Source organism: Bos grunniens, chromosome 16, assembly GCF_055505025.1.
Source record: "Bos grunniens cultivar Pamir isolate PY7600 chromosome 16, Bosgru_T2T1.0, whole genome shotgun sequence".
Taxonomy (NCBI): domain Eukaryota; kingdom Metazoa; phylum Chordata; class Mammalia; order Artiodactyla; family Bovidae; genus Bos; species Bos grunniens.
This window is the reverse complement of record NC_141180.1, coordinates 20,588,515-20,616,202: the sequence shown is the minus strand read 5'-3', so window position 1 is coordinate 20,616,202 and position 27,688 is coordinate 20,588,515. Positions and strand designations below refer to the sequence as shown.

The 27,688-nt window shown below is 46.1% G+C and overlaps 1 protein-coding gene across 5 annotated transcripts; it reads left to right on the top strand.

Moving 5' to 3' along the window:
- The first annotated feature begins 247 nt into the window (after window positions 1-247).
- On the top strand, window positions 248-26,962 carry TOR3A (torsin family 3 member A). 5 transcript variants are annotated; one of them, XM_086343634.1, is made up of 6 exons: window positions 248-578; window positions 1,907-2,020; window positions 2,623-2,888; window positions 4,512-4,690; window positions 25,462-25,586; window positions 26,111-26,962. In XM_086343634.1, the coding sequence occupies exons 1-6, from the start codon at window positions 311-313 to the stop codon at window positions 26,365-26,367; spliced, it is 1,209 nt and encodes a 402-aa protein (XP_086199760.1). In that variant the 5' UTR covers window positions 248-310; the 3' UTR covers window positions 26,368-26,962. The 5 variants fall into 5 exon arrangements, 4 of the variants coding, with proteins under 4 accessions (XP_086199760.1, XP_086199763.1, XP_086199762.1 ...); XR_015143208.1 differs by lacking the exon at window positions 4,512-4,690; XM_086343637.1 differs by lacking the exons at window positions 25,462-25,586; window positions 26,111-26,962 and adding an exon at window positions 22,337-22,468.
- The last annotated feature ends 726 nt before the right edge of the window (window positions 26,963-27,688 follow it).

Sequence of the window (27,688 nt, the reverse complement as noted above, 5' to 3'; positions counted from 1 at the left end):
TGGCTTCAACTTCTTTGCAACCACGATCACCCAGAATAGACTGCTGCCTGGCAGCGAGGCCCCAGTCGGCTAGGCGGCGCCTGCAAGTGGCCTCGGGTTGCAGTCTCAAGAACCACTCGGTTTCGGTTCCTGCCGCAACCGGTCTCGCCCTGGGTCACCTGGGAGACAAGCTCGGCCCGCCTGCAGTTCCCATGGCAACACCAATCCCCGGCCAATCCGGGCCTCGGAAGTACGGGCGCCCGCCTTCAGGCCCGGACCCTGAAAAGGGCCGGGAAGGCCCAGCGGTGGAGGGCCTGCTGCCGGCCTGGCCATGCTTGGGGGCACAGAGCGTCTGCTCTGGCTCCTGCTTCTGTCGCTGCTGCTGCCGCCCCCGAGTGCATGGGGACACGGCGGCCAGGCGAGGCCGAGGGAGGGGACCGAGGAGGCGGGCTCGGCCAGGGCTTGGCTGGCCTTCCAGGGCCTGCGGGAGCGACTGAGGGCGGCCGGCGCGCTCTCCAGACGCTACTGGGCTCTCTTCAGCTGCCGCGTGTGGCCTGAGGGCTGTGGGGAGGATGAGGAGGCGTCGGCGCGGCCCCCAGGTAAGACCCTCAGGCTCAGGAGGGCGGGAGCGGGAGGGAGGGATGCGCGAGGCCCGCTGGGATCCGGCCGCGGCGTTCAGAGCCTCGCGCCTGTCCTGGGCCGTCGCGATCACCAGACGAGCGCCTTAGCCGCCGGCTCTGCTGTTCCGCCCAGCCTTTAGGCCGAGCTAAGAGCAGGGCAGCCTCTTCGGAACCAGGAACCCTCATCACAGCAGCTGGCGCTGCGTCCTTATGCAGACGAGCGGTCCTGGCTGCACTCCTCGCCCGTTCCTGGCTCCTCCAGACACGGCTTACACTTCCCTCCTGTCTCCGAAACTGCCCTGCCATTATTCCAAGGAGCTGCTCTTGCCCACATTCTTGATGACTTTAAGGAAAATCCCCAGTTGGGCACTCCCCCCAAGTACATTGTCCTCCTCCTCTGCTGCTTACAGAAGCCGAAGCTGGGCTACGAGTCCCCCAGACCTGAGTTCTGATTTATTCTCTGTCACTGATAAATTGAGGCAGGGTTGTCACATCAATGTTCTGGCCCTGGTGGTCTCTGAGACTCCTTGCAGTGGACGTCGTTAACTCTAGGTTCTGTAGTGATAATCCTGCAGTAGTGCTAGAAACATCTTTCATTTAAATTAAAAGTTCTTTTTTGGGGGGGTGGAGAGGAGAGCAGGGCCTCCAGACTTGAGGGATCTTAGTTCCCCAACCAGGGATCCAACCTATGCTCCCTGCATTGAAAGTACAGAGTCTTAACCACTGGACTACCAGGGAAGTCCCTAAAAGTTCTACATTTCCAGTGAATGGTTTTTGTTTCGTTTTTGCCAATGTTCAGTATATTCAAATTGACATCTGACAGAAGAATGGAGTCTGCCTGGCTACTGTCCATGGGGTCACAACTTAGGGACTGAACCGCAGCAAAAGAATCGAGACACTTGGGGTTGGCCGTGATCAGATGATTCTGCAATCCAGAGCAAGTGGGAAGCATGGCAATCACCAGTTACTGTTTGTCTCCTCGGAGACCGCAAACTCCTTGCAGGCAGGGCCTGGGTAACTAACCCTTTGGCACAAAACAAGATTTATTGTTGAGTAAACTGAGCTTTTGCTGCAACGAGAGCTGCATCTATAGCAAGGCCATCTGCTTCCTCATCCTGGAGAGGCCACCTGAGCCCACTCCCAGGTGCAGTGAGAGGAAGGCCCAGGGCAGAGCCAAGGGGTGGGGCGGGGGGGAGCGGTTCTGGAGAGAGGATGGAAGAACCGCTCTGGTGGCTTGAAGGGAGGCAGTGTTCAGCCCGCCCTGGGCCCTGGGCTCCATTCCTGTCTCACAGCTCCTCCTCTTCCAGGCTGGAGCCTTGCCCTGCTGGGCCAGCAGTACCTGGATATCTTGAGCACGTGGTCCTGCAGCTTCTGGGACTGCTGCGACAGAGGGGACTGCAAGATCATCAACAACTTCACAGGTTAGACTTCACGTGGCCCTCAGGGCCAGGAATCGGCGGGGAGGAGGCAGTTCAGGGGAATGCCAAGGCATAGGGCCCCAGCCTCAGCCTGCCCATAGCCGGCAGCGTGGTAGAGACCCTCCCTGTCTCCACCATACCTCCCATACCCTGCACCCTCATGGCTGAAAGGAAGGCCTTGGCAGAGGGCTTTGCCCACAGTAGCTGCTTCAGTAGGTGTTGGCTGAATTAAATTGAAATGAATAAAATAAGGGGGTCTCCATAAAATATTTAGGGGGTCCTGAAATTTCCAGGCAGGAGCAACTTCATGGTAGTCGGGGGCTGGGTTCCTCCTCCAGACAGGACTCTGCAACCCTGCTAGGGGGGTGTCTTCAGAACCTTCAGAAAGGGTGAAATCAATGTGGATTTCTCAAACTCTTCAGAAAATAGCACTGAATCTCTTCTACTGCAAGGTCTGCCCAGTGGCTTCTTATTGTGGAGTCCCCAGACAGGATGGCTCCCACCTCAGAGATGGTCAGCGGTGCTCAGTCTCTCAGCCATCACCAAGCCTGGGGGGGGATGCATCTGTGTGTCCCTGCTCAGCGTGGCCTCTTCCCCACCCCTAGGCCTCGAGGCGGACCTGCGCGTGCGCCTGCACGGCCAGCACCTAGCCCGGGAGCTGGTCCTGACGGCGGTGAGGGGCTACTTAGAGAAGCCCCGGCCGGACAAGGCCCTGGCTCTGTCGTTCCACGGCTGGTCTGGCACAGGCAAGAACTTCGTGGCGCGGATGCTGGCGGAAAACCTGTACCAGGACGGGCTGAGGAGCGACTGTGTCAAGGTGTTCATCTCTACGTTGCACTTCCCTCACCCCAAGAATGTGGACCTGTACGAGGTGAGGCCGGCTGTGCTGAGGAGCTAGTGTGAGGGCTTGGGCCGGCGGAGCAGCCGAGACACAGGCCTGTGTGCTGGGAGGGAGGCTGAAGCAAGCCCTCGGTGTGGAGGTCGGAGGACAGCAGGGTGGGGGCGGACAATGCAGTGAAACCTGTTACCCTCAGAGACAGCTACTCAGCAGGTGAGGCCCAAGAGGGCCTGAGCTTAACCAGAGAATCCATGTGTTTAATTTGTCAACAGAAGTAGTGGAAATGCCTCAGGAAGTGTGAAACAGAGCATGCAAAAACTTTATCGTAATCTCCCCACATGGACACAACCAGTTAGCATTTTGGTGTACTTCCTTCAAGCTGTTCCCCCGCGCTCTTTAATGTCTTTATAATTTATACTGGACAGAAAGTTGCATTCCACAATCTTTTTTTAAAGAGGCTTCTCATAAGTGGTTTTTCCATGGCTTCCCAAAAGTACTCATTTCGTGCCAACAGGTGGACTCATCACATACAAAAAGTTTCTGCTGCTCTGCTATTTTGGGTTTTGTTCATTCAGACATGTTAGCCATGCAATGACCAAACCCCTCTGCAGCCTGACAGAGGTGACTGTGTGTATCTTTGGCTTTTAGTTTCTGTATTTGGAGTGTGTTAACCTGGGAAGATTATGTAACTTTGAGGACAGATTGCCATGGCAGTTTCAGTGTGGCCTGGCAGGGCAGGCTGCTGGTCAGGCCTCCCAAGAAAGAGCTAGCTGGCTTTTCAGTAGAACACCTGTGACTCTCAGCTTCCCCACTGTGGAAATCGACACATTCACACTCTCATACTCACACACTGGGGAGATGGGGCTGAAGTAAAAAACCAGGAAGGCTAGAGGTAGATGGAGACTGTGGGCTCTGCTCAAACACCTCTCCCTTGGGGAGGGAGGTGGGAGGGATGTTCAAGTGGGCAGGGACGTGGGTAAACCTATGGCTAATTCATGTTTGGTAGAAACCAACACAATACTGTAAATCAATTATCCTTCAATTAAAGATTAATTAATTAAAAAAAAAAACACCTCTCCCTGGGGCAGGAGCCGGCCCTGTTTTCCTGGGGAACCCTGCAGAGCAGCATCTTTTCGTCCAGGGCTTACTATCCTGCCAGGGTGCGGAATCCCAGTTTTGAGTTGGGTCCCTCGGGCACCAGGCTGGGCTGAGATCTCAGGGAAGAAGGTGGTGGGTGCTCTGCTCCTGGGAGTTCAAGACAGGGCTGCCTCTGGGCACCTGAGCCTATTTCTACCTGTTATCCCTGTGTGAGCCTGACTGCTACCCCTGGGGAGGGTGAGTTAGCAGTTAGTTCTGGGATGGAACCTCATCCTGGAGGGGAGGAAGTAGGGCTGGGGCCATTTCCCAAGGCCCTTTCCCCAGGCTGGCTCCACTAGTTGGCTTTTAAATCTCAGGGTGCAGGAGAATCACCTGGGAGGCTTGTTAAAGAGGATGCCCTAGCTCCATCCCCAGAGGTTTAGATTGGTGGTTCTGTGGTGGAAACCAGCTCCAGGTGATCCATTGTAGACACCCTGGGAAAACCAGTGCCTCACTAGGGCCCTCAGGGCCGGGAGGTGCCTCCCACTGCTCCCCAGCAGCTCCCCGTATTCTGTGCAGGAGGAGCTGACGGACAAGATCAGGAAGACGCAGGAGCACTGTCGCCAGACCCTGTTCATTTTAGACGAGGCTGAGAAGCTGCACCCAGGACTGCTGGAGGCCCTCAGGCCACACCTGGAACGCCAGGCCCCCAACAACCACAGAGCCGAGTCCAAGAGAACCATCTTTCTTTTTCTCAGGTGAGGCCTGAGAAACAAAAGTCAGAAGGACTGGGTGAGGGGAGGAAGAACCCTGTCCAGGCAGTGCATGTGCCAAGCTTGGGAGCTGGCGGGGAGGGGAGGGGTTCATGCTCTCCTAGGCTGCCTGTCCTTTTCCGCAAAGGAAACCAACACAAACTCCAGGAGAGAAAACAGAAGCCCAGCTGCTTGGGTGGCAGCAAGGGTGGGGAGCCTTAGGTCTCCAGCCTTGATTCTACTAAACACTTCTGCGGGACTCTGACCCACCCCCACCACCTGCACAGGCCAACTCCCCGGACCAGCCTGGGGAAGACCCAGCCGTCCCTTATCTGGCCTCCTCCCTGGTTCTCAGGATGGGGAGGCTCCCTCAGACTCCCCAGTTAGTACATGGCCTCCTGAAGGAGGGCTACCGGGAGTCCCCTCTTAGATGGACATTAAGTGGTTTTTTTAAATTGAGGTATAATGGACATATTAGTTTCAGGTGTGTAATTGATTTGCTATTTGTTTATATTGTGAGCTGATCACAATAAGTTTAGTTAACATCTGTCACCATTCATAGTTATAAAACCTTTCTGTTCCTGTGATGAGAACTTTCAAGGTGTACTCTTCTCAGCAACTTCCAAATATGCAATGCAGTATTATTTACTAAAGCCACCATGCTGTACATTACATCCCCATGAGTTACTAGTTGAAGTTTGTACAGTATTCACCTTATTTTTTCTCTCTTTCTGACCTATTTCACTCAGCATACCTTCAGGGCCCACCCATGTTGTTGCAAATAGCAAGATTTTCTTCTTTTTAATGGCTGAATAATATTCCATTATATATGCATTTTTGCCCCTTTATCCATTCATCTATTGATGGACACACGTCATTTCTTATCTTGGCCATTGTAAATAATGCTACAGTGAACATGGGGGTGCAAATATCTCCTTGAGTATTTTCATTCTCTCTTCAGATAAATATCTAGAAGTAGAATTGCTGGATCATGTGGTAGTCCTATTTTTAGTTTCTTGAGGAACTTCGATACTGTTTTCCATAGTGGTCGCACCAGTTTACATTCCCACCAGTGATGCACAGGGGTTCCCTTTTCTCCACAGCCTTACCAACACTGGTTATTTCTGATCTCTTTGATGACAGGCATTCTCACAGGTGTGAGGTGGTATCTCATTGTAGTTTTTGATTTGCATTTCCCTCGTGATCACTGACATTGAGTACCTTTTCATGTCTCTGTTGACCACTTGTATGTCTTCTTTGGGAAGGTGTCTATTCAGAGCTTTGTTCATTTTTTCATTAGATTATTTTTTGCTGCTGAGTTGTATGAGGTCTTTATAGATTTTGAATACTAACCCCTTATCAGGTATATGATTTGCAAGTATCTTCTCCCATTTGGTAGGTTTCCTTTTTGTTTTGTTGATGGTTTTCTTTGCTATGCAGAAGCTTTTGGTTTGATGTAGTCCACTTGTTTATTTTTGCTTTTGTTGCCTTTGCTTTTAGTGTGAAATCCAAAAAAATAATTGCCAAGACCACTGTCAAGGAAATTACCACTTATGCTTTCTTCTAGGAGTTTTATGGTTTCAGGTCTTAAGTTCAAGTCTTTAATCCATTTTTTTCTTCATTTTATTTTATATTGGAGTATAATTGATTAACAATGTGTTAGTTTCAGGTGTTCAGCAAAGTAATTCAGTTATACATGTATCCTTTTTCAAATTCTTTTCCCATTGAGGCTATTACAGAGTATTGAGCATAGTACCCTGTGTTATACAATAAGTCCTTGTTGGTTATCTATTTTAAATATAGTAGTGTGTACATGTAAATCTCAAACTTCTAATTTATTCTGCCCCTCCCCCACCTTTCCCCTTTAGTAACCTTAAGTTTGTTCTCTCAGTCTGTGAGTCTGTTTCTGTTTCGTAATAAGTTCATTTGTATCATTTTTTAATTCCACATATAAGCAATGTCATATGATATTTGTCTTCATCTGACTAATCTCCAGATCCGTCCAAGTTGCTGCAAATGGCATTATTTGATTATGTAATGGATGAGTAATATTCCATTGTATATATGTATCAGTCTTCTTCATCCATTCTTCTGCCAATGGACATTTAGGTGCATGGATTAATTTCTGGGGTTTCTATCCTCTTTCATTGATCTATATTTCTGTTTTTGTGCCAGTACCATACTGTCTTGATTACTGTAGCTTTGTAGTATAGTCTGAAGGCAGAGAGCCTAATTCCTCCAGCTGTTTTTCTTTTTCAAGATTGTTTTGGCTATCTGGAGTCTTTTGTTATGTCTCCATACAAATTTTTTAAATTTTAGTTCTATCTCTGTGAAAAATATAATTGGTAATTTGATACGGGTTGCATTGAATCTGTAGCTTGCCTTGAGTGGTACAGTTATTTTGACAGTATTGATTCTTCCAATAGAAAAACATGATATATCTTCCATCTGTGTCATCTTTACTTTCTTTCATCAGTGTCTTATAATTTTTGGAGTACAGGTCTTTTACCTCCTTAGATAGGTTTATTCCTAGGCATTTTATTCTTTCTGATATAATGGTAAATGGCATTGTTTAATTTCCCTTTCTGATCTTTCTTTGCTAGTATATGGAAATGCAACAGATTTCTGTGTCTTAATTCTGTATCCTGCTACTTTACTGAATTCATTGAGCTCTAGTAGTTTTCTGGTAGGATCTTTAGGGTTTTGTGTGTATAGTGTGTCATCTGCAAACAGTGACAGTTTGACTTCTTTTCCAATTTTAATTCCTTTTATTTCTGTTTATATCTTTTTCTTCTCTGATTACCATGGGTAGGACTTCCAAAATTATGTTGAGTGGCAAGAGAGGACATCCTTGTCTTGCTCCTCATCTCAGAGGAAATACTTTCAGCTTTTCATCATTGAGTATGTTACCTGTAGCTTTGTCATCTATGGCCTTATTATTGAGGTATGTTCCCTCTTTGCCCACTTTCTGGAGAGTTTTTATCATAAGTGAGTGTTGAACTTTGTCAGAAACATTTTCTGCAACTATTAAGATGATCACATGGTTTTTATTCTTCAGTTTGTTCATGTGGTGTATCACACTGGTTTGCAGATATTAAAAAATCCTTGCATTGCTGGGATAAATACCCTTCATCATTTTAATGTACTGTTAGGCTTCGTTTGTTGGTGTTTTGTTGAGGATTTTTGTGACTGATCATCAGTGATATTGGCCTGTAATTCTTTCTTTGTGGTATCTTTGTCTGGTTTTGATATCAAGTGATGGAGCCTCATAATGAGTTTGGGAGTGTTCATTTCTCTGCGATTTTTTTTTTTGGAATATTTTCAGAAACTATTCTCTAAATGTTTGATAGAATTTGCCTGTGCACCATCTGATTCTGGACTTTGGTTTCTTGGGAGTTTTCAACCATAGTTTCAATTTTAGTACTTGTGATTGGTTCGTATTTTCTGTTTCTTCCAGAGTCAGTCTTGGGAGATTGTACCTTTCTAAGAATTTCTCCATTTCTTCTAGGTTGTCCATTTTATTAGCATATAGTTATTTGTACTGATCTCTTATTTTCATTTATTTCTGCTCTGATCTTTATGATTTATTTCCTTCTAATAACTTGGGGTTTTGTTCTTCCTTCTCTAGCTTTAGGTGTAAGGTTAGGTTGTTTGTGGTTTTTCTTATTTCCTGAGGTAAGATTGCATTGCTATAAACTTTTTTTTTTTTTGCTGCTTTTGCTACATCCTCTAGGTTTTGGATTATAGTGCCTTCACTTTCATTTTTCTCTAGGTATTTTTTCATTTCCTCTTTGATTTCTTCAGTGATTCATAGGTTGTTTAGTGGCATATATTGTTTAGCCTCCATGTGTTTGTGGGGTTTTTTTTTTAACAGGTTTTTTCCTTATAGTTGGTTTCTAATCTCATAGCATTGTTTAGAAAAGAGGCTTCATATGGTTTCAGTTTTCTTAAATTTACTGGGGGTCACTTTGTAGCCCAGCATGTGATCAGTCCTAGAGAACGTTCCACGTGCACTTCAGAAGAATGCTGCTGTTACATGGAATGCTCGATGAATATCAATTAAATCCAACTGGTCCAATGTATCATTTAAAGCCTGTATTTCCTTATTGATTTTTCTGTCTGGATGATATGTCCATTGATGAAAGTGGCCTTTAAAGTCCCCATCTATTATTGTGTTACTGTCAGTTTTTCTTTTTATGACTGTTAATATTTTCCTTATATATAAAGTATTTGCCTTATATATTGAAGCTTCTATGTTGGGTGCATCAGTTCAGTTCAGTCGCTCGGTCATGTCCAACTCTTTGTGACCCCATGAACTGCAGCACACCACACTTCCCTGTCCATCACCAACTCCCGGAGTTTACTAAAACTCATGTCCATCGAGTCGGTGATGCCATCCAACCATCTCATCCTCTGTCATCCCCTTCTCCTCCCACGTTGTCTTTCCCAGCATCAGAGTCTTTTCAGATGAGTCAGTTCTTCGCATCAGGTGGCCAAAGTATTGGAGTTTCAGCTTCAGCATCAGTCCTTCCAATGAGTATTCAGGATTTATTTCCTTTAGGATGGACTGGTTGGATCTCTTGCAGTCCAAGGGACTCTCAAGAGTCTTCTCCAACACCACAGTTCAAAAGCATCAATTCTTTGGCACTTAGCTTTCTTTATAGTCCCACTCTCACATTCATACATGACTACTGGAAAAACCATAGCTTTGACTAGACAGACCTTTGTTGGCAAAGTAATGTCTCTGCTTTTTAATATGCTGTCTAGGTTGGTCATAACTTTTCTTCCAAGGAGCAAGTGTCTTTTAATTGCATGGCTGCAATCACCATCCACAGTGATTTTGGAGCCAAAGAAAATACAGTCACTGTTTCCATTGTTTCCCTGTCTATTTGCCATGAAGTGATGGGACTGGATGCCATGATCTTAGTTTCCTGAATGTTGAGTTTTTAAACCAACTTTTTCACTCTCCTCTTTCACTTTCATCAAGAGGCTCTCTAGTTCTTCTTCGCTGTCTGCTATAAAGATGGTGTCATCTGCATATCTGAGGTTATTGATATTTCTCCCGGCAATCTTGATTTCAGCTTTTGCTTCATCCATTCCAGCATTTGGCATGATGTACTCTGCCCAGTGGCTCAGAGGTTAAAGTGTCGGCCTCCAATGCAGGAGACCCAGGTTCAATCCCTGGGTTGGGAAGATTCCCTGGAGAAGAAAATGGCAACCCATTCCAATATTCTTGCCTGGAGAATCTCATGGACGGAAGAGCCTGGTAGGCTACAGTCCACGGGGTCGCAAAAAGTCAGACATGACTGCGCAACTTCACTTTCTTTCACTCTGCATATAAGTTAAATAAGCAGGGTGACAGTATACAGCCTGGACGTATTCCTTTTCCAATTTGGAACCAGTCTGTTGTTCCATGGCCAATTCTAACTGTTGCATCTTGACCTGCATACAGATTTCTCAGGAGGCAGGTCAGGTGGTCTGGTAGTCCCATCTCTTGAAGAATTTTCCAGTTTGTTGTGATCCACACAGTCAAAGGCTTTGGCATAGTCAGTAAAGCAGAAGTAGGTGTTTTTCTGGAACTCTCTCGCTTTTCGATGATCCAACAGATGTTGGCAATTTGATGTCTGGTTCCTCTGCCTTTTCTAAATCCAGTTTGAACATCTGGAAGTTTACAGTTCATAAACTGTTGAAGCCTGGCTTGGAGAATTTTGAGCATTACTTTGTTAGCCTGTGAGATGAGTGCAATTGTGTGGTAGTTTGAGCATTCTTTGGCATTGCTTTTTTTGGGGATTGGAATGAAAACTGACCTCTTCCAGTCCTGTGGCCACTGCTGAGTTTTCCAAATGTGCTGGCATACTGAGTGCAGCACTTTCACAGCATCATCTTTCAGGTTTTGGAATAGCTCAGCTGGAATTCCATCACCTCCACTAGCTTTGTTGTAGTGATGCTTCCTAAGGCCCACCTGACTTCACATTCCAGGATGTCTGGTTCTAGGTGAGTGATCACACCATCGTGGTTATCTGCGTCATTAAGATCTTTTTTGTATAGTTCTTTTGTGTATTCTTGCACCTCTTCTTAATATCTTCTGCTTCTGTTAGGTCCATACCACCTCTGTCCTTTATTGTGCCCATCTTTGCATGAAATATTCCCTTGGTATCTCTACTTTTCTTGAGGAGATCTCTAGTCTTTCCCATTCTATTGTTTTCCTCTATTTATTTGCATCGATCCCTGAGGAAGGCTTTCTTATCTCTCCTTGCTGTTCTTTGGAACTTTGCATTCAAATGGGCATATCTTTCCTTTTTTTCCTTTGCCTTTAGCTTCTCTTCTTTTCACAGCTATTTGTAAGGCCTCCTCAGACAACTATTTTGCCTTTTTGCATTTGTTTTTCTTGGGGATGGTCTTGATCCCTGCCTCTTGTACAGTGTCACAAACCTCAGTCCATAGTTCTTCAGGCACTCTGTCTATCAGATCTAATCCCTTCAATCTATTTGTCACTTCCACTGTATCGTAAGGGATTTGATTTAGGTCATACCTGAATGGTCTAGTGGTTTTCTCTACTTTCTTCAATATAAGTCTGAATTTGGCAATAAGGAGTTCATGATCTGAGCCAGTCAGCTCCCGGTCTTGTTTTTGCTGACTGTATAGAGCTTCTCCATCTTTGGCTGCAAAGAATATAATCAGTCTGATTTTGATATTGATCATCTGGTGATGTCCATGTGTAGTCTTCTCTTGTGTTGTTGGAAGAAGGTGTTTGCTATGACCAGTGCATTCTCTTGGCAAAACTCTGTTAGCCTTTGCCCTGCTTCATTCTGTACTCCAAGGCCAAATTTGCCTGTTACTCCAGGTGCTTCTTGACTTCCTACTTTTGCATTCCAGTCCCCTATAATGAAAAAGACATCTTTTTTGGGGTGTTAGTTCTAGAAGGTCTTGTAGGTCTTCATAGAACCTGTTTAGGAATTTTGGGTGATATGTTTACAATTGTGATATGATCTTCATAGCTCTATCGTTCATCTTTATGTAGTATCTTTCTTTGCTCTTGTAAAGTCTTTATTTTAAAGTCTATTTTGTCTGATATGAGTATTACTACTCCAGCTTTCTTTTGATTTACATTTGCATGGTATACCTTTTTCTGTACCCTCATTTTCAGTCTGTATGTTTCCCCAGACCTGAAATGGGTCTCTTGTAGACAGCATATATAAAGAGTCTTGTTTTGTATTCATTCGGTCTCTCAGTTGAAGCATTTAATCCATTCACGTTTAATTTGGTTATTGATATATATGTTCTTATATTTTGTTAATTGTTTTGGATTTGTTTTGTAGGTCTTTTTTTCTTCCTTTCCTCTTTTGTTCTCTTCTCTTGTGATTTGGTGACTAACTTTAGTGTTGTGCTTGGATTTCTTTTTCCTTCCCTGTGTATCTATTGTAGATTTTCAGTTCGTGGTTACTATGAGGTTTTGGTATTTACAAACAAGAGTGTTTTAAGTGTTCCTGGTCTTTTAGCTTTTATATGCATTTCCAATATCCTGCATTTGTACTCGCCTCTTCCCATGATTGATGGTTTTGGTATCATGTATTTGTGTGTGGGTGATTTTCTACTTTTATTGTATGTTTGCCTTCACCAATGAGCTTTTCCCATTTGTAATTTTCTTGTTTCTAGTTGTCACCTTTTCTTTTCTGCTAGAGAAGTTCCTTTAGTATTAGTTACAAAGCTAGTCTGGTGGACTGAATTCTCTTAGCTTTTGCTTGTCCGTAAAGCTTTTGATTTCTCCATTGAATTTGAATGAGCAACTTGTTGGGTAGAGTATTCTTGGTTGTAGTTTCTTCCCTTTCATACTTTAAATATATTGTATCACTCCCTCCTGGCCTGCAGAATTTCTGCTGAGAAATGAGCTGATAACCTTATGGGAATTCCCTTGTATGTTATTTGTTACTTTTCTCTTGTTGCTTTTAATATTCTTCATTGTCTTTACTTTTGTCTGTTTGATTACTGTGTTTCTCAGCATGTTCCTCCTTGGGTTTATCCTGCCTGGGACTCTCTGCACTTCCTGGAATTGAGTGACTGTTTCCTTTCCTAAGAGAAGCTTTCAGCTATTAATATTATCTCTCCAAATATTTTCTCAGGTCCTCTTTCTTCCTCTTATCCTTCTGGGGCCCCTATAATGTGAATGTTGCTGCATTTAATGTTGTCCCCGAGGTCTCTTAGACTGTCCTCTTTTCATTCTTTCTTCTTTATTCTGTTTCATGGCAGTGATTTCCACCATCCCGTCTTACAGCTCACTTATCTGTTCTTCTCCCTCAGTTATTCTGCTATTGATTCCTTCTAGTGTATTTTTATTTCAGTAACTGTTCATCAGCTTGTTTATCCTTTTTTAAAATTTTAGGCATTTATTTTAAGCTGCACTAGGTCTCCGTTGCTGTGCACAGGCTTTAGTTGCAGTGAGCAGGGGCTGCTCTTCACTGAGGGCACAGGCTTCTCACTGCAGTGGCTTCTCTTGTTGCAGAGCAAGGGCTCTAGATGCATGGGCTTCAGTAGCTGTGGCATGTGGGATCTTCCTGGACCAGGGATCAAACCTATGTTCCCTACATTGGCAGGTGGATTCCCAACAACTGGACCACTGGGGAAGTGCTGTTTATTCCTTACTTCTTCGTTTCATCTATCTTCTAGATCTGTGACTCCATTCTCTTTCTACTGATTCTTTTTCTTGGATCATCTTTACTATCATTCCTCTGAATTCTTTTTCAGATAGGTTGCCTCTCTTCACCTCATAGGTTGCCTCTCTTCACATCACTTAGTTGTTGTTCTGGGGTTTTATCATGTTCCTTCATCTGGGACACATTCCTCTGTCATCTCATCTTGTCTTACTTTCTGTGATTGCAGTTTCCATCCACAGACTGCAGGGTTGTAGTTCTTGCTTCTGCTGTCTGCCCCCTGGTGGATGAGGCTAATAGGCTTGTGTAGGTTTGAGGCTTGTGCCCTACTCTTGGAGGTCACACACAAGGTTTCATGTGCACCAGGATCCAAGGAAAAAAGCAGGGACTTCATAAAAGCCTGGGCAAGACCTATTAGCTGGTATTGGAGGGCCTCCTGCAGAGGGTGAGGGTGGCTGTGGCTCATTGCAGGGACAAAGACCATTACAGTGGTAGTTCTGGGGGTATTCATTGGTGTGAGCCCTGCTGGAGGCTGCCATTTTCTCACCAAGACCTGGCTCCACCCAACCGCCAGTAGGCTCCAGTGCTGGGACATCTCAGGCTGATAGGGTGGGAACACAGCCCCACCCATCAGCAGACAGACTGCTTAAAGTCTTCCTGAGCATAGAGCTACCTGCTAAACACCTTGACACTTTGACAAGAGGGATAAGACCCAGCTTCTGTTTCCCTCAGTCCTATGAAATTCCTGTGCCCAAATGCCACTGGCTTCGAAAGACAGATTATCTCATGTCTCCTTGTCCCCAGGCTAGGGAGCCTGACCTGAGGCTCAGAACTTTCCTGTGGGAGAACTTCAGTGATATAATTATTTTCCAGTTTGTGGGTCACCCATTCAGCCAGTATGAGATTTGATTTTATCACAGTTTTGCTCCTCCTACCATCTCATTGTGCCTTCTTCATCTTTAGATGTAGGATACCTTTTTTGGTTGGTTCCAGCATTTTTCATCCATGGTTATTCAGCAGTTTGTTGTCTTAAATGAGCTCATGTCCTACTCTACCATCTTATCTCCATCTTCAATCCATTTTGAGTTAATTTTTGTGTATGGTATAAGACAGTGGTCCAGTTTCATTCTTTTGCATGTGGTTTCCTAAGAAATTTATTGAAGAGACTGTCGTTTCCCCACTGCATATTCTTAGCTCCTCTTTTGTAAATTAATTGACCATATATGCATGGATTTATTTCTAGGCTCTCCACTCTGTTCCATTTATCTATGTGTCTGTTTATATGCCAGTATCATACCGCTTTGATTACTAAAGCTCTGTAAAATAGTTCATGTGCTGGGAGTCCCCTCTTCAGTTCAGTTCAGTTGCTCAGTCGTGTCTGACTTTGCGACCCCATGAATCACAGCACGCCAGGCCACCCTGTCTATCACCAACTCTCGGAGTTTACCCAAATTCATGTCCATCGAGTCGGTGATGTCATCCAACCATCTCATCCTCTGTCGTCCCCTTCTCCTCCTGCCCTGAATCCCTCCCAGCATCAGAGTCTTTTCCAATGAGTCAACTCTCTTCACATGAGGTGACCAAAGTATTGGAGTTTCAGCTTCAGCATCAGTCCTTCCAATGAACACCCAGGACTGGTCTCCTTTAGGATGGACTGGTTGGATCTCCTTGCAGTCCAAGGGACTCTTAGAAGGGCGTTAATTTTTCAAGTCAGCATATTAGTTGAAATTTAAGTACAAACGACCCTTAAAAATTTCCAAGGTATAAACAGTTGGAGAATAGTTTCCCATGAAGTCCAACATGGCCAATTCTTTCCCCAGCCTTGGAAAGTCTGTTTCTTCACTGATCATGAGAGGAAGTCACTGGCCTGGAATTCAGGGTATAATGTCAATGAAAAGCTCTCCAGCTACTGTGTTGAGGTCTGCAACCTTACAATGCAGGACTGATCCCTTTATAAACACTGCACTCCATTTCCTGTTTTGCTCTACTGTGTGCCATGGGTTCTGGAAATGGCTTTGCAGAAAGTGAATTTTGAAATCAAGTGTCCAACTGTTTCTTTTTATGGCAGCTCCAACAGAAAGTCCTCGGTTCAGTTCAGTCGCTCAGTCATGTCCAACTCTTTGCGACCCCATGAATCACAGCACGCCAGGCCTCCCTGTCCATCACCAACTCCCGGAGTTCACCCAGACTCACATCCATCGAGTCAGTGATGCCATCCAGCCATCTCATCCTCTGTCATCCCCTTCTCCTCCTGCCCCCAATCCCTCCCAGCATCAGAGTCTTTTCCAATGAGTCAACTCTTCGCATGAGGTGGCCAAAGTACTGGAGTTTCAGCTTCAGCATCATTCCTTCCAAAGAAATCCCAGGACTGATCTCCTTCAGAATGGACTGGTTGGATCTCCTTGCAGTCCAAGGGACTCTCAAGAATCTTCTCCAATACCACAGTTCAAAAGCATCAGTTCTTCGGCGCTCAGCCTTCTTCACAGTCCGTCCAACTCTCACATCCATACATGACCACAGGAAAAACCATAGCCTTGACTAGATGGACCTTTGTTGGCAAAGTGATGTCTCTGCTTTTGAATATGCTATCTAGATTGGACATAACTTTCCTTCCAAGGAGTAAGCATCTTTTAATTTCATGGCTGCAGTCACCATCTGCAGTGATTTTGGAGCCCAAAAAAATAAAGTCTGACACTGTTTCCACTGTTTCCCCATCTATTTCCCATGAAGTGATGGGACCAGATGCCATGATCTTCGTTTTCTGAATGTTGAGCTTTAAGCCAACTTTTTCACTCTCCATTTTCACTTTCATCAAGAGGCTTTGTAGTTCCTCTTCACTTTCTGCCATAAGGGTCGTGTCATTTGCATATCTGAGGTTATTGATATTTCTCCCGACAATCTTGATTCCAGCTTGTGTTTCTTCCAGTCCAGCGTTTCTCATGATGTACTCTGCATACACGTTAAATAAGCAGGGTGACAATATACAGCCTTGATGTACTCCTTTTCCTATTTGGAACCAGTCTGTTGTTCCATGTCCAGTTCTAACTGTTGCTTCCTGACCTGCATATAGGTTTCTCAAGAGGCAGGTCAGGTGGTCTGGTATTCCTATCTCTTTCAGAATTTTCCACAGTTTATTGTGATCCACACAGTCAAAGGCTTTGGCATAGTCAATAAAGCAGAAATAGATGTTTTTCTGGAACTCTCTTGCTTTTTCCATGATCCAGCAGATGTTGGCAATTCGATCTCTGGTTCCTCTGCCTTTTCTAAAACCAGCTTGAACATCAGGAAGTTCACGGTTCACATATTGCTGAAGCCTGGCTTGGAGAATTTTGAGCATTACTTTACTAGCATGTGAGATGAGTGCAGTTGTGCGGTAGTTTGAGCATTCTTTGGCATTGCCTTTCTTTGGGATCGGAATGAAAACTGACCTTTTCCAGTCCTGTGCCCACTGCTGACAGAAAGTCCCCCAAGTTCTATTAGCAGTCAAGTTTGGGTCCCTCTTGGCCCAACTTGAATGCATCACAAGCAGCTTCTTTTTTTTTAATTATTTTTAATTGAAGGATGATTGCTTTACAGTATTAGGTTGGTTTTTACCAAAGATCAACATGAATCAGCCATAGGTTTACCCATGTCCCCTCCCACTTGAACATCCCTTACACCTCCCTCCCCATCCCACCCCTCTACGTTGTTACCGAGCCCTGGTTTGAGTTCCCTCAGTCATACAGCAGATTCCCATTGGTAATCTATTTTACATAGGGTAATGTATGTTTCCATGTTACCCTCTCCATACATCCCACCCTCTCCTTCCTCCCCTGCCAGCCTTGTCCATACGTCTGTTCTCTGTCTCCATTGCTGCTCTTCAGATAGGTTCATCAGCACCATCTCTCTAGATTCCGTATATATCCATTAGTATATGATATTTGTTTTTCTGACTTACTCCACTCAGTCCATGGGGTCGCTAAGAGTCGGACACAACTGAGCGACTTCACTTTACTTTTCACTTTCAAGCATTGGAAAAGGAAATGGCAACCCACTCCAGTATTCTTGCCTGGAGAATCTCAGGGACGGGGGAGCCTGGTAGGCTGCCGTCTATGGGGTCGCACAGAGTCGGACACGACTGAAGCGACTTAGCAGCTTAGCAGCCACTCTGTATAATAGACTTTATATTCATCCACCTCATTAGGACTGACTCAAATGTGTTCCTTTTTATGGCTGAGTAATATTCCATTTCATATATGTGCCACATTTCTTTATCCATTTATCTGTCAATGGACATCTAAGGTGCTTCCATGTCCTAGCTATTGTAAATAGAGCTGCAGTGAACACTGGGGTACATGTGTCTTTTTCAATTCTGGTTTCCTCAGGGTATAAGCCTAGTAGTGGGATTGCTAGGTTATATGATGGTTTAATTCTAGTTCTTTAAGGAATCTCCACACTGTTCTCCATAGTGGCTGTACTAGTTTGCATTCCCACCAACAGTTTAAGAGGGTTGGTTCCCTTTTCTCCACACCCTCTCCAGCATTTATTGTTTGTAGACTTTTGGATAGCAGCTATTCTGACCGGCATGAGATGGTACCTCATTGTGGTTTTGATTTGAATTTCTCTGATAATGAGTGATGTTGAGCATCTTTTCATGTGTTTGTTAGCCATCTGTATGTCTCCTTTGGAGAAATGTCTGTTTAGGTCTTTTGCCAACTTTTTGATTGGGTTGTTTGTTTTTCTGGCATTGAGTTGTATGAGCTGCTTGTATATTTTGGAAATTAATCCTTTGTCAGTTGTTTCATTTGCTATTATTTTCTCCCACTCTGAGGATTGTCTTTTCACCTTGTTTATAGTTTCCTTTGCTGCACAAAAGCTTTTCATTCAGTCCCACTTGTTTGTTTTTATTTCCATTACTCTAGGAGGTAGGTCATAGAGGATCTTGCTGTGATTTATGTCATAGAGTGTTTCTGGTCTTACATTTAGATCTTTAATCCACTTTGAGTTTTCTTTGTGTATGGTGTTAGGCAATGTTCTAATTTCTTTTATGCATAGCTGTCCAGTTTTCCCAGAAGCACTTACTGAAGAGACTATCTTTGCCCCATTGTATATTTTTGCCTCCTTTGTCAAAAATAAGATATCCATAGGTGCATGGGTTTGGGCTTTCTATCTTGTTTCATTGGTCTATTGGAAATATGAATTGTGAGATTTTTTTTTGTTCTAGTTCTGTAAAAAACACCATTGGTAATTTGATAGGGATTGCATTTAATCTGTGGATTACATTTGGTAGTATAGTCACTTTCACAGTATTGATTCTTCCAACCCAGGAACATGGAATCTCTCTCCATCTGTTTACATCGTATTTGATTTCTTTCATCAGTGTCTTATAGTTTTGTCTCCTCAGGTAGGTTTATTCCTAGGTATTTTATTTTTTTGTTGCAATGGTAAAGGGATTGATTCCTTGTTTCTCTTTCTGATTTTTCATTATTAGTATATAGGAATGCAAGTGATTTCTGTGTATTGATTTTGTATCACTGATTAGCTCTAGTAATTTTCTGATGGTATCTTTAGGGTTTTCTATGTACAGTATCATGTCATCTGCAAACAATGAGAGTTTTATTTCTTTTCCAATCTGGATTTGTTTTGTTTTTCTTCTCTGATTGCCATATCTAGGAATTTCCAAAACTATGTTGAATAATAGTGGTGAGAAATCTTGTAGGGAATGCTTTCAGTTTTTCACCATTGAGAATAATGTTTGCTGTGAGTATATCATATATGGCCTTTATTAAGTTGAGGTAGGTTCTTTCTATGCCCATTTTTTGAAGTTTTTATCATAAACAGGTGTTTAATTTTGTCAAAAGCTTTTTCTGCATCTATTGAGATTATCATATGGTTTTTATCTTTCAATGTTAGTATATCACACTGGTTTGTATATGTTGAAGAATCTTTGCACCCCTGGGATACACCTGACTTGATCATGGTTTTTTGATCTTTTTAATGTGTTGAATTGTGTTTGCTAGAATTTTGTTGAGGATTTTTGCATATGTTATCAGTGATACGGGCCTGTAATTTTCTTTCTTTGTGTTGTCTTTGTCTGGTTTTGGTATCTGGGTGATGGTGGCCCCATAGAATGAGTTTGAAAGTGTTCCTTCCTGTGCAATTTTTTGGAAGAGTTTTAGAATGATAGGCATTAGCTCTTGTCTAAATATTTGCTAGAATTCACCTGTGAAGCCATCTGGCCCTGGACTTTTGCTGTGGGGGAGGTTTTTGATCACAGTTTTAATTTCAGTGCCACAAGCAGCATCTTGCATTCAGTGGAAGCCAAACCACTCTCCCTGCCATCACCCTCCTCCCGCAGGCCAGTACATGCTCACTGGGGGATTTTCCCCAGCTTTAGCATACCCCTCTGGTGACTCAGCTGGTAGAGAATCTGCCTGCAATGCAGGAGACCTGGGTTTGATCCCTGGGCTGGGAAGATCCCCTGGAGAAGGGAGAGGCTACCCACTCCTGTATTCTGGCCTGGAGAATTCCATGGACTGTATAGTCCATGGGGTCACAAAGAGTCAGACACAACTGCGCGATTTTCACTGTGAAGAGAATTAAGGGGTCTGGTTTTCCCTCGAGGCTTGGAAAGAATGGAGGAGTGAGCTGGGATTTTGGTCTGTAAGGCTGACAGGACACTGCAGTGCATTGTGAAGGAGGGCGGAGGAGCCGCCAAGGTTATTTTAAGAGGAAAGCAGGGAAAGATTTTCTGCTGTGATTTGTGGTTCAGAATTAGGAGGCAAGGACAATAAATGCTTTGAATTAGCTCTCCTCCTCAGCTGTGTATTACTCATCCCCTTTTGAGGCAGCCCGGAACTATGGATCTCTTTCTGTTGTGATCAATTAGGTGGGGGCTCCAAAATGCAGGGTCAGATAAGGAGTCATCTTGGTCCCCAAGCCCTGACAGGGGTGGGGACCCAGAACCACTGTTGAAGGGAGTTCTTCCTTCAGAATAGAAGGAAGCCTGGAGCCCGGCCGCCTCAGGTGCCCTTTCCTAGTGCTAGGATCCTTTGCCTTTGTGCATGGCTTCTTCCCTCCACGCTGCCTGGTTCCTTCCTCCTCCTCGGCCGAGCCCACTCCTGCCTCCTGGCAATGGCCGTGGCCAGCCTTTCCCCAACTTGGCCCAAGCTGCCCAGACGCTGACTTTCCCGCCAGTTCTTGGCACAGAAAACCACCCTCACTGGTGGCAGGATTTCCTAACGTGACCCAGGTGCCCCTGCTAACTCTAGGCAGACGTTGTAGTATTTTAGTCATTGACCCGCCAGCACTGCCCTCATCTAACCCACTGCCTGCCCTTCCCCCCATTACCCCGGCCTCTGTGCCCTGTCCGAGGCCAGAGGGTCCCAGTGAGGGCAGAGTGTGGGCAGGGTCTGGGGAGACGCTGCCCCCACCGGGCCTGCTCTGGCAGGGGATGCAGAGACCCTGCTGGCCCTGGAGGAGCCTCTGAGCCCCTTGGGGAGGAGGATGCACAGTGGTGACAGGAGGCGAGGACAGAGCCTCCAGTTCCATTGACTCTGTTGTGGGCCCAGCCTGTGAGAGCCAGTGGGGCCCAACAGGCCTGGGTGGACTGTCTGGAGCCTGAGGGCCAGCCAGACTGACCCTGTGGCCCAGCACCTCTAGACCCCATCGGGTGTTCTGGTGATGGGCGGGGGAAGACGGTGTCTCTGGACTTGATTTCTACAGTGACCTTACCTATGTGGTGAGGACTCTTACATTTGAAAGGAAAGCACGGATGGTGTAAACAAATCACTGGTATAAGGCCAGCGGCTTAACCCTGAAGCAAATCCTGAGCGTGCTGTTTGAAGTGCTAGTGGCTTTGCTGGCCCCCCTGCAACGTGGTGGTGCCTGATGGTAGAAACGAGGTGGCAGTTGGAGCGGGGCTGCAGCTAGAGTCACCCCAACCCTCAGAGCCAGTCCTGCCCCTGGGCCTGAGGAAATCAGGGCCCCTGGCTGGGTACCAGAAAACTAACATTGACTACCTTTGCCTATTTCTACCAAGTATAGAAGCTCTGGGAATGGTGTCACAGGGCTGGACAGGCACGTGGAACTCTGGAGATCAGAACCACGGTCCTCCCATTGAAGTTGTAAAGTAAAGAGAGAATTAATACCTGTTCTCTTTGGGCTGTGGTCAGGAGAAGAATGGATAGAAAGGGCTTTAAAAATTAAAAGAACTATACAAGTGTAAATTGTTCATGGAATCAAAGGCCTTGTACCCCAGCACACAGAAAGTACTTGTGGAAATGTCTATTTGTTGACCGACAATCAAATCTAAGGTGACCTAAGGAGGGTTTCTTAATCGTCTGCTTCTGGTCTGTCCTTTTACAAATTAGGAAATGAAGGCTCGGGGAGATGACGCTCAAGTCGAGTTTGTGGCTGTTCTTTAGGGAAGACTTAGTGGTCCAGGCTGGGGTTGGCGAGCACAGTTCTAGAGAATCCTTTGAGTCCCTGTCCTCTGTGGTCTTAGGACTAGTAAGACCACATGCTATCCCCTCCCAGAGCCAGGGCAGAGGGCACGTCACTAGGGAGGCCTTCCGTCCCACGTCCCTTCAGACCTCCCAGTCCGCAGGTGACCTGGGAGGATGTGGAGGGAACTGAAGCGCTCTGCGAGGGCAAGCTCTGTTAAAAAGTATAATGTTGGGGTTGGGTTGGAATAGAAAAGGGGCCCTGATTATATACTGGTGGGTGAGATAAAGCCTGAAACTAGAGGAAGAAGAGAGACCCTTGGCTGTGGGACTAGAGGAGAAGAGTCAGAAGGGAGGTGGAGACCTCAGGCGTCCTGTCAGGTGGCCTTCTAGGTGCAAATGGGGACGGCACTGGAGTCTGTGCCTGGCACTGAGTGAGTGAATCCTGGTCCTCTCCCCTTCGCCCTGGATGCCTGCCCTGCAGCCTGCACACGTATAGACCTGCCTTTACCTCCCGTGAGTTATGCAGGATGGGTAGGTCTCGCCTCAGCTGACGCAGTTGTGGTCTGGCGTGTACACAGATGACCTGCCCAGTAGGCCTTCCTACAGGAAGAGGAGGATCGCAGCTTCAGGAAGTAGAAGAGAGTCGACGTAAGCAGCTTTCCCACCCGCAGAGGTCAGAGGAAGTCTGGCTGAGCAGGGGACAAGGGGTGGGGACTCCCCTCATCCATACCAGGCCTTCCAGCTGGGGGTTCCTGGCCTCGGGAGTGAAATGGAGCTGTGACGGGCACACTGGCCCCTAAAGGAAGGAAGACTGCATCCCTTGGCAGGAAAGGATGCCTGCCCCAGGAGGTGTCCATCCGTGGAGGCAGGCAGGCAGAGAACCACCCAGCTCCTCCTCTGTGTCCCAAACCCAGCCCCCAGGACACACTCAAAGGCTGAATGAGCAGACAGATGAGCTAACGTACCCGAGTGTCAGCCGCTCAGAGCTTGATGAGGACAGGATGGAAATATTGGATCTTTGCCCCTTCCCTTGCCTCCCTGCTTCCATCACTCGTACTCCCTCACTGTACTGGGCTGGAGGAAAAAAGCAGGGCAGAGCTCGGTTTGTGTAAGGAGCTAGCAGATGGCCTGGGGGGCGGGGACGTGAGTACTGTGAGGCAGAGAGGACGACGCCAGGAGCGGGGAGCATGACCTGCCGCCAGCTCCTGGCTCCACTTCCTCCTTCCCAGCTTCCCCCGCCTCTAAGATTTCCTCTACCCCTCATCACTCTAACACAGTCCTCTTTCCTGTGTTTTAGACCCACAATTCCAGTGAAATTACAACCCCTAGTGAGGTCACAGGCAAGGGCACAACACTCAACCGTATGCAAATCCAAGCTGGCGTCGCCCCTCTTCTCTGAAACCGCACTTCTGCTGCGCAGGCTGCAGGCCCCTCCAGGCAGACACCACTTCTCTTTGGTGGCCTCCTCTGTCTTCTCACGTCTGTCAGTTACAGGGCCTCTCAGTTGTGCCTCCTACACTAACTTTAAACCCTTCTCCATTGCCTTTATCCTCTCTAAACATGCACTATGGCCCAAAGCTCCCTGACTAGTTTTCTCTTCAATCCAACCACTGTGGCCCAAGAACAATGTTATTAGAAAGTAAAGCCGCTCAGGGCACCTTACTACCCTGTACTCCCAAGTTCACAACCCTTCAACGGCTCTCCGTGGCTTATAAGCTAAAATCCACGTGACTGGCTGACAAAGGCCTCATGCCAGCCTCAGCCTGCCCTCCATGCCTCTGTTCCACACGCCTCTCTAAGCAGCTTGCAGCTCCTGACCCCCACAAGCCCTCTGACCACCCATGGCTGGACGTGTGCCCTTCCTGCCTCATGTCTGATGAGCACTGTGGGGTCTGCATGTGCCCAGAACCCTCCTCTGCCCTCTGAAGTCTTATCCCCAGGCCCCAGCTGCTCTGGAATCATACACATGGGCCTCTCTTTCCATACAGAGAAGTGTCGAGGGAAAGACCGACATCCTTGTGCACTCTTTGTGCACTCTGCATATAGTACAGTCTCAGTGTTGGTCAGAAGAGAGCAAGGCAGGGAGAATGGATGACCAAGCAGGACAGTGCCTCTTCTGTAGACTTGTGTTGTGACAAGATTTCCTGGAGGACGGGAGGCCCAGGGCCCTCAACCTCCTTTCTTCCAGTCACCAACAGCTCCAGTGGTCAGATCATGCATTTGGAAGCCAAATATAAAAATAATGAAATCTAAGACATGAGACCATTGAAACTCCTTGAAGAGAACATAGGCAAAACGTTTTCCAACATAAATTGTGGAAATATATTCTTGGATCAGTCTCCCAAAGCAAAAGAAATAAAAGCAAAAATAAACAAATGGGACTTAAAAGCTTTTGCACAGCAAAGGAACCCATCAACAAAATGAAAAGACAACCTGCTACAGAAAAGAAGATAATTTGTAAACAATGTAACAAGGGATTAATTTCCAAAATATATCTAACAGTTCATACAACTCAATAACTGCCCCCCTCCACAAAATTGGCATGTGTGCATGCTCAATCATGTCCAGCTCTTTGCAACCCCATGGACTGTAGCCCGCCAGGCTCCTCTGTCCATGGGATTTCCCAGGCAAGAATACTAGAGTGGGTTGCCAAGTCCTCCTCCAGGAGATCTTCCCGACCTAGGGATCAAATCTGCATCTCCTGCATTCCAGGGGAGTTCTTTGTCACTGAGCCTCCTGGGAAGCCCCCCAAAATGGAAAGAATACCTAAACTGACCTGCCTCCAAAGACATACAGATGGCCAATGAACACATGAAAAGATGCTCAACATCACTAATTATTAGAGAAATGCAAATCAAAACCACAATGAGATATCACTTCATCCTGCTCAGAATGGCTAGCATTAAAGTCTACAAATAACAAATGCAGGAGAGGGTATGGAAAAAATGAACCTTCCTACACTGTTGGTAGGAATGTAAATTGGTGCAGTCACTATGGAAAAGTCTGGAGGTTCCTTATAAAATTAAAAATAGAGCTACCATCTGATCCAGCAGTCCCACTCCTAGGCATATATCCAGATATGATGAAAATTGTAATTCAAAAAGATACATGCACCCCAATGCTCACAGCAGCAGTCTTTACAAAAGCCAAGATATGGAAACAACCCAAATGCCCATCCACAGATGATTATTTTAAGAAGATGTGAGGAACACGCACACACAATGGCACATTACTCACCCATAATATTGCCATTTGCTGGATGGACCTAGAGAATAGCACACTAAGTGAAGTCAGTCAGAGAAAGACAAATATTATATCACTTATATGTGGAATCTCAAATAATTATTCAAATTATCTATATACAAAACAAACAGATCCATAGATGCAGAAAACAAAGATGTGGTTACCAAAGGGGAAACGGGAAGTAGGGAATAAATTAGTATAGGATTTACAGATACACCCTAGTATATATAAAATAGTTAAGCAGCAAGGATTTACTGTATAACACAAGGCTCAATATTCAATATCTTATAATAACCAAAGTGGACAATCTGAAAAATATATATATAACTGAATCACTTTGTTATTCAAAGTGATTAGTTTGAATCAGTTTCACCTGAAGCTAACCCAACATTGTTTATCAACTCTAATTTTTAAAAAACCACCACCAACAGAATCTATTAACAGGACTTGTCTCTTTCAGTAACCTTGGGGGCAATATCATCAACGAGGTGGTCCTGAACCTGCTTAAGGCTGGGCAGTCCCGGGAAGAAGTCAGGATGGAACACCTGGAGTCCCGCCTCCAAGCTGAGATTGTGGCATCCACAGGTAAGTGATGGCCAGCCTTGCAGAACATAAGCCTCTGGTGAGAGGGGAGGTAGAGAAAAACGTGTATGTGCTGGAAGTTGTGCTCATGAGATCAGACAGGGTACTCAGGACCACAGAGGCGGTACCATATAATATTCTTGTCGTCAGCTTGACGTAGGCATGAGAAAAGTCCTTTTCTGAAAACTATTCCTTAAAAAGAGAACAGTTGGCCTTGGCCATACAGACCCTTGAAGAAGAAAGTCACTGTGTGAGTCCCAGTGGCTCAGCCTCCAGTCGTAGGCAGGGCCGCTGCACCTCTGCCATCAGATGAAACCATAGCCTGGCAGGCACGTGCACTGTCTCTCCCTCTCACACGTCTAGCTCCTCTCGGCCCTCTCTCCCTAAAGGGAGACACATAGTTGCATAGTTCTTGACACAGACTTAAGACAGGCTTCTCGGAGTTGGCCTTAGGGTGGGGGAACACCTCGACTCCAGCTGGGCTCAGCCCCAGCTCAGACCCCATGTAACCCTGCTCTTGATTTCAGACAGTGGCTTTGGGCACAGCCGTCTTGTGAAGGAAAACCTGATTGACCTCTTCATCCCCTTCCTGCCACTGGAGTTCCGTCACGTGAGGCTGTGCGCACGCGACGCCTTCCTGAGCCAGGACCTCCTGTATACAGAAGAGGCCCTCGACGAGATGGCTAGGATGATGGTGTACGTCCCCAAGGAAGAACAGCTCTTCTCTTCTCAGGGATGCAAATCTATCTCCCAGAGAATTAGCTATGTCCTGCCTGAGGGCTAGATGAAAACTGCCCGAAGCTGCCTTCCTTCCTCTAATGGACCCTGGGCTGTCGTGGCAGCACACTGTCCGGGACATAACGGGTTGGAAGGGCAGGCTAGCAACCAGCAGTCAGGAGCACACAAGCAGTGTGTAGAGGGGAGGCCTTAGATCAGAGACAGAGCCAGTGCTTCAGATCACTTGGTGCCTTAAAGAGCCACGTTCTGAAATGTGAGCCAGCTGGTTGGGAGAGGTGATGTGGGAGAGACATCCCAAGGATTTATTAGCATCTGCCCGCAGATGCCTGGCCTTGGTGTTGGGCCTGAGGCTGTAGTATGCTCGGTGACAGAAAGGGAAAGACTAACTTCTGCTTACCAGTGGCAGGGGCTGACCTCACGTTTGCAGGCTGGGTGGGCGAGCTTTCAAGTTGTTTCCCAGAGGGAGGCTGAGCAGCTTCTATCTGTGAGCTCAGGCCACAGCTTCAGGCTAAAGGGCACAGGGGAAGTTTGGTTTTTTTAATCAGTATAGGTGAAGATTTCTTCTGCTCTGCAGATTTTTAAGATTTAAATTAGTGACCTTAACATATGTAAAGATTAAAATTTTGTATTTTTTTCTAAAACCCTCGGCTGGCTTACCTTCTTACTGAGCCCTAGTAATCATGCTCCCGCGGCAAAATTCCATGCGCCATGTGGTATGGATGGGGACTGGTGGAGACGGGGTGTGTGCTGGCACCCAGAGCTGACAGGGGGGTCACCTGCTCTGCCAACTTACCTCCGTTTGCTGCGTGACCACATCAACTGAGCCGGGCTATTTCCGCCTCTTACTGAAGTAAGAGGCCTCCACAGCATCTTGCCCTTATATATGAAAACAGCACTCCTGTGCTCCCGGCTTTAAAGTCGTCCTTGAGGACCGAACGGCCACGTGTAGATGTGAGCACTGTGCCTCTAGATACACAGGAGGTACTCACCGTTTTGCCCCTTCCCTTGGCTCTCCCCTTCTGCCACACTTCTGGAATCACACACGGCTCTGCTTTAGTGTCATCACCTCAGGTGGCCCTTTTATTTACAGTCCTACCCACCCTCTCACCTGTAGCCCGAGTAAAAGGAAAATGCTTCTGCTTCTCTCCCATTTAACAATTACATTAATTTACTCCAACAGCTGCCCCGCGGCTAGGAGCACCTAGCCCGAGCCACCTTAGATACCCCATCAATACACAACGCGTGAAAGGAGCTCGGTTTCGCACCACCCATGGGACAGAAGTAAACTTGGCCTAACTGCACAGTGAAATGGGGGGTCAGGCTTAGGTGCCTGTCTCAGTCTAGGGCATCTAGGGAACAGTCTGCAG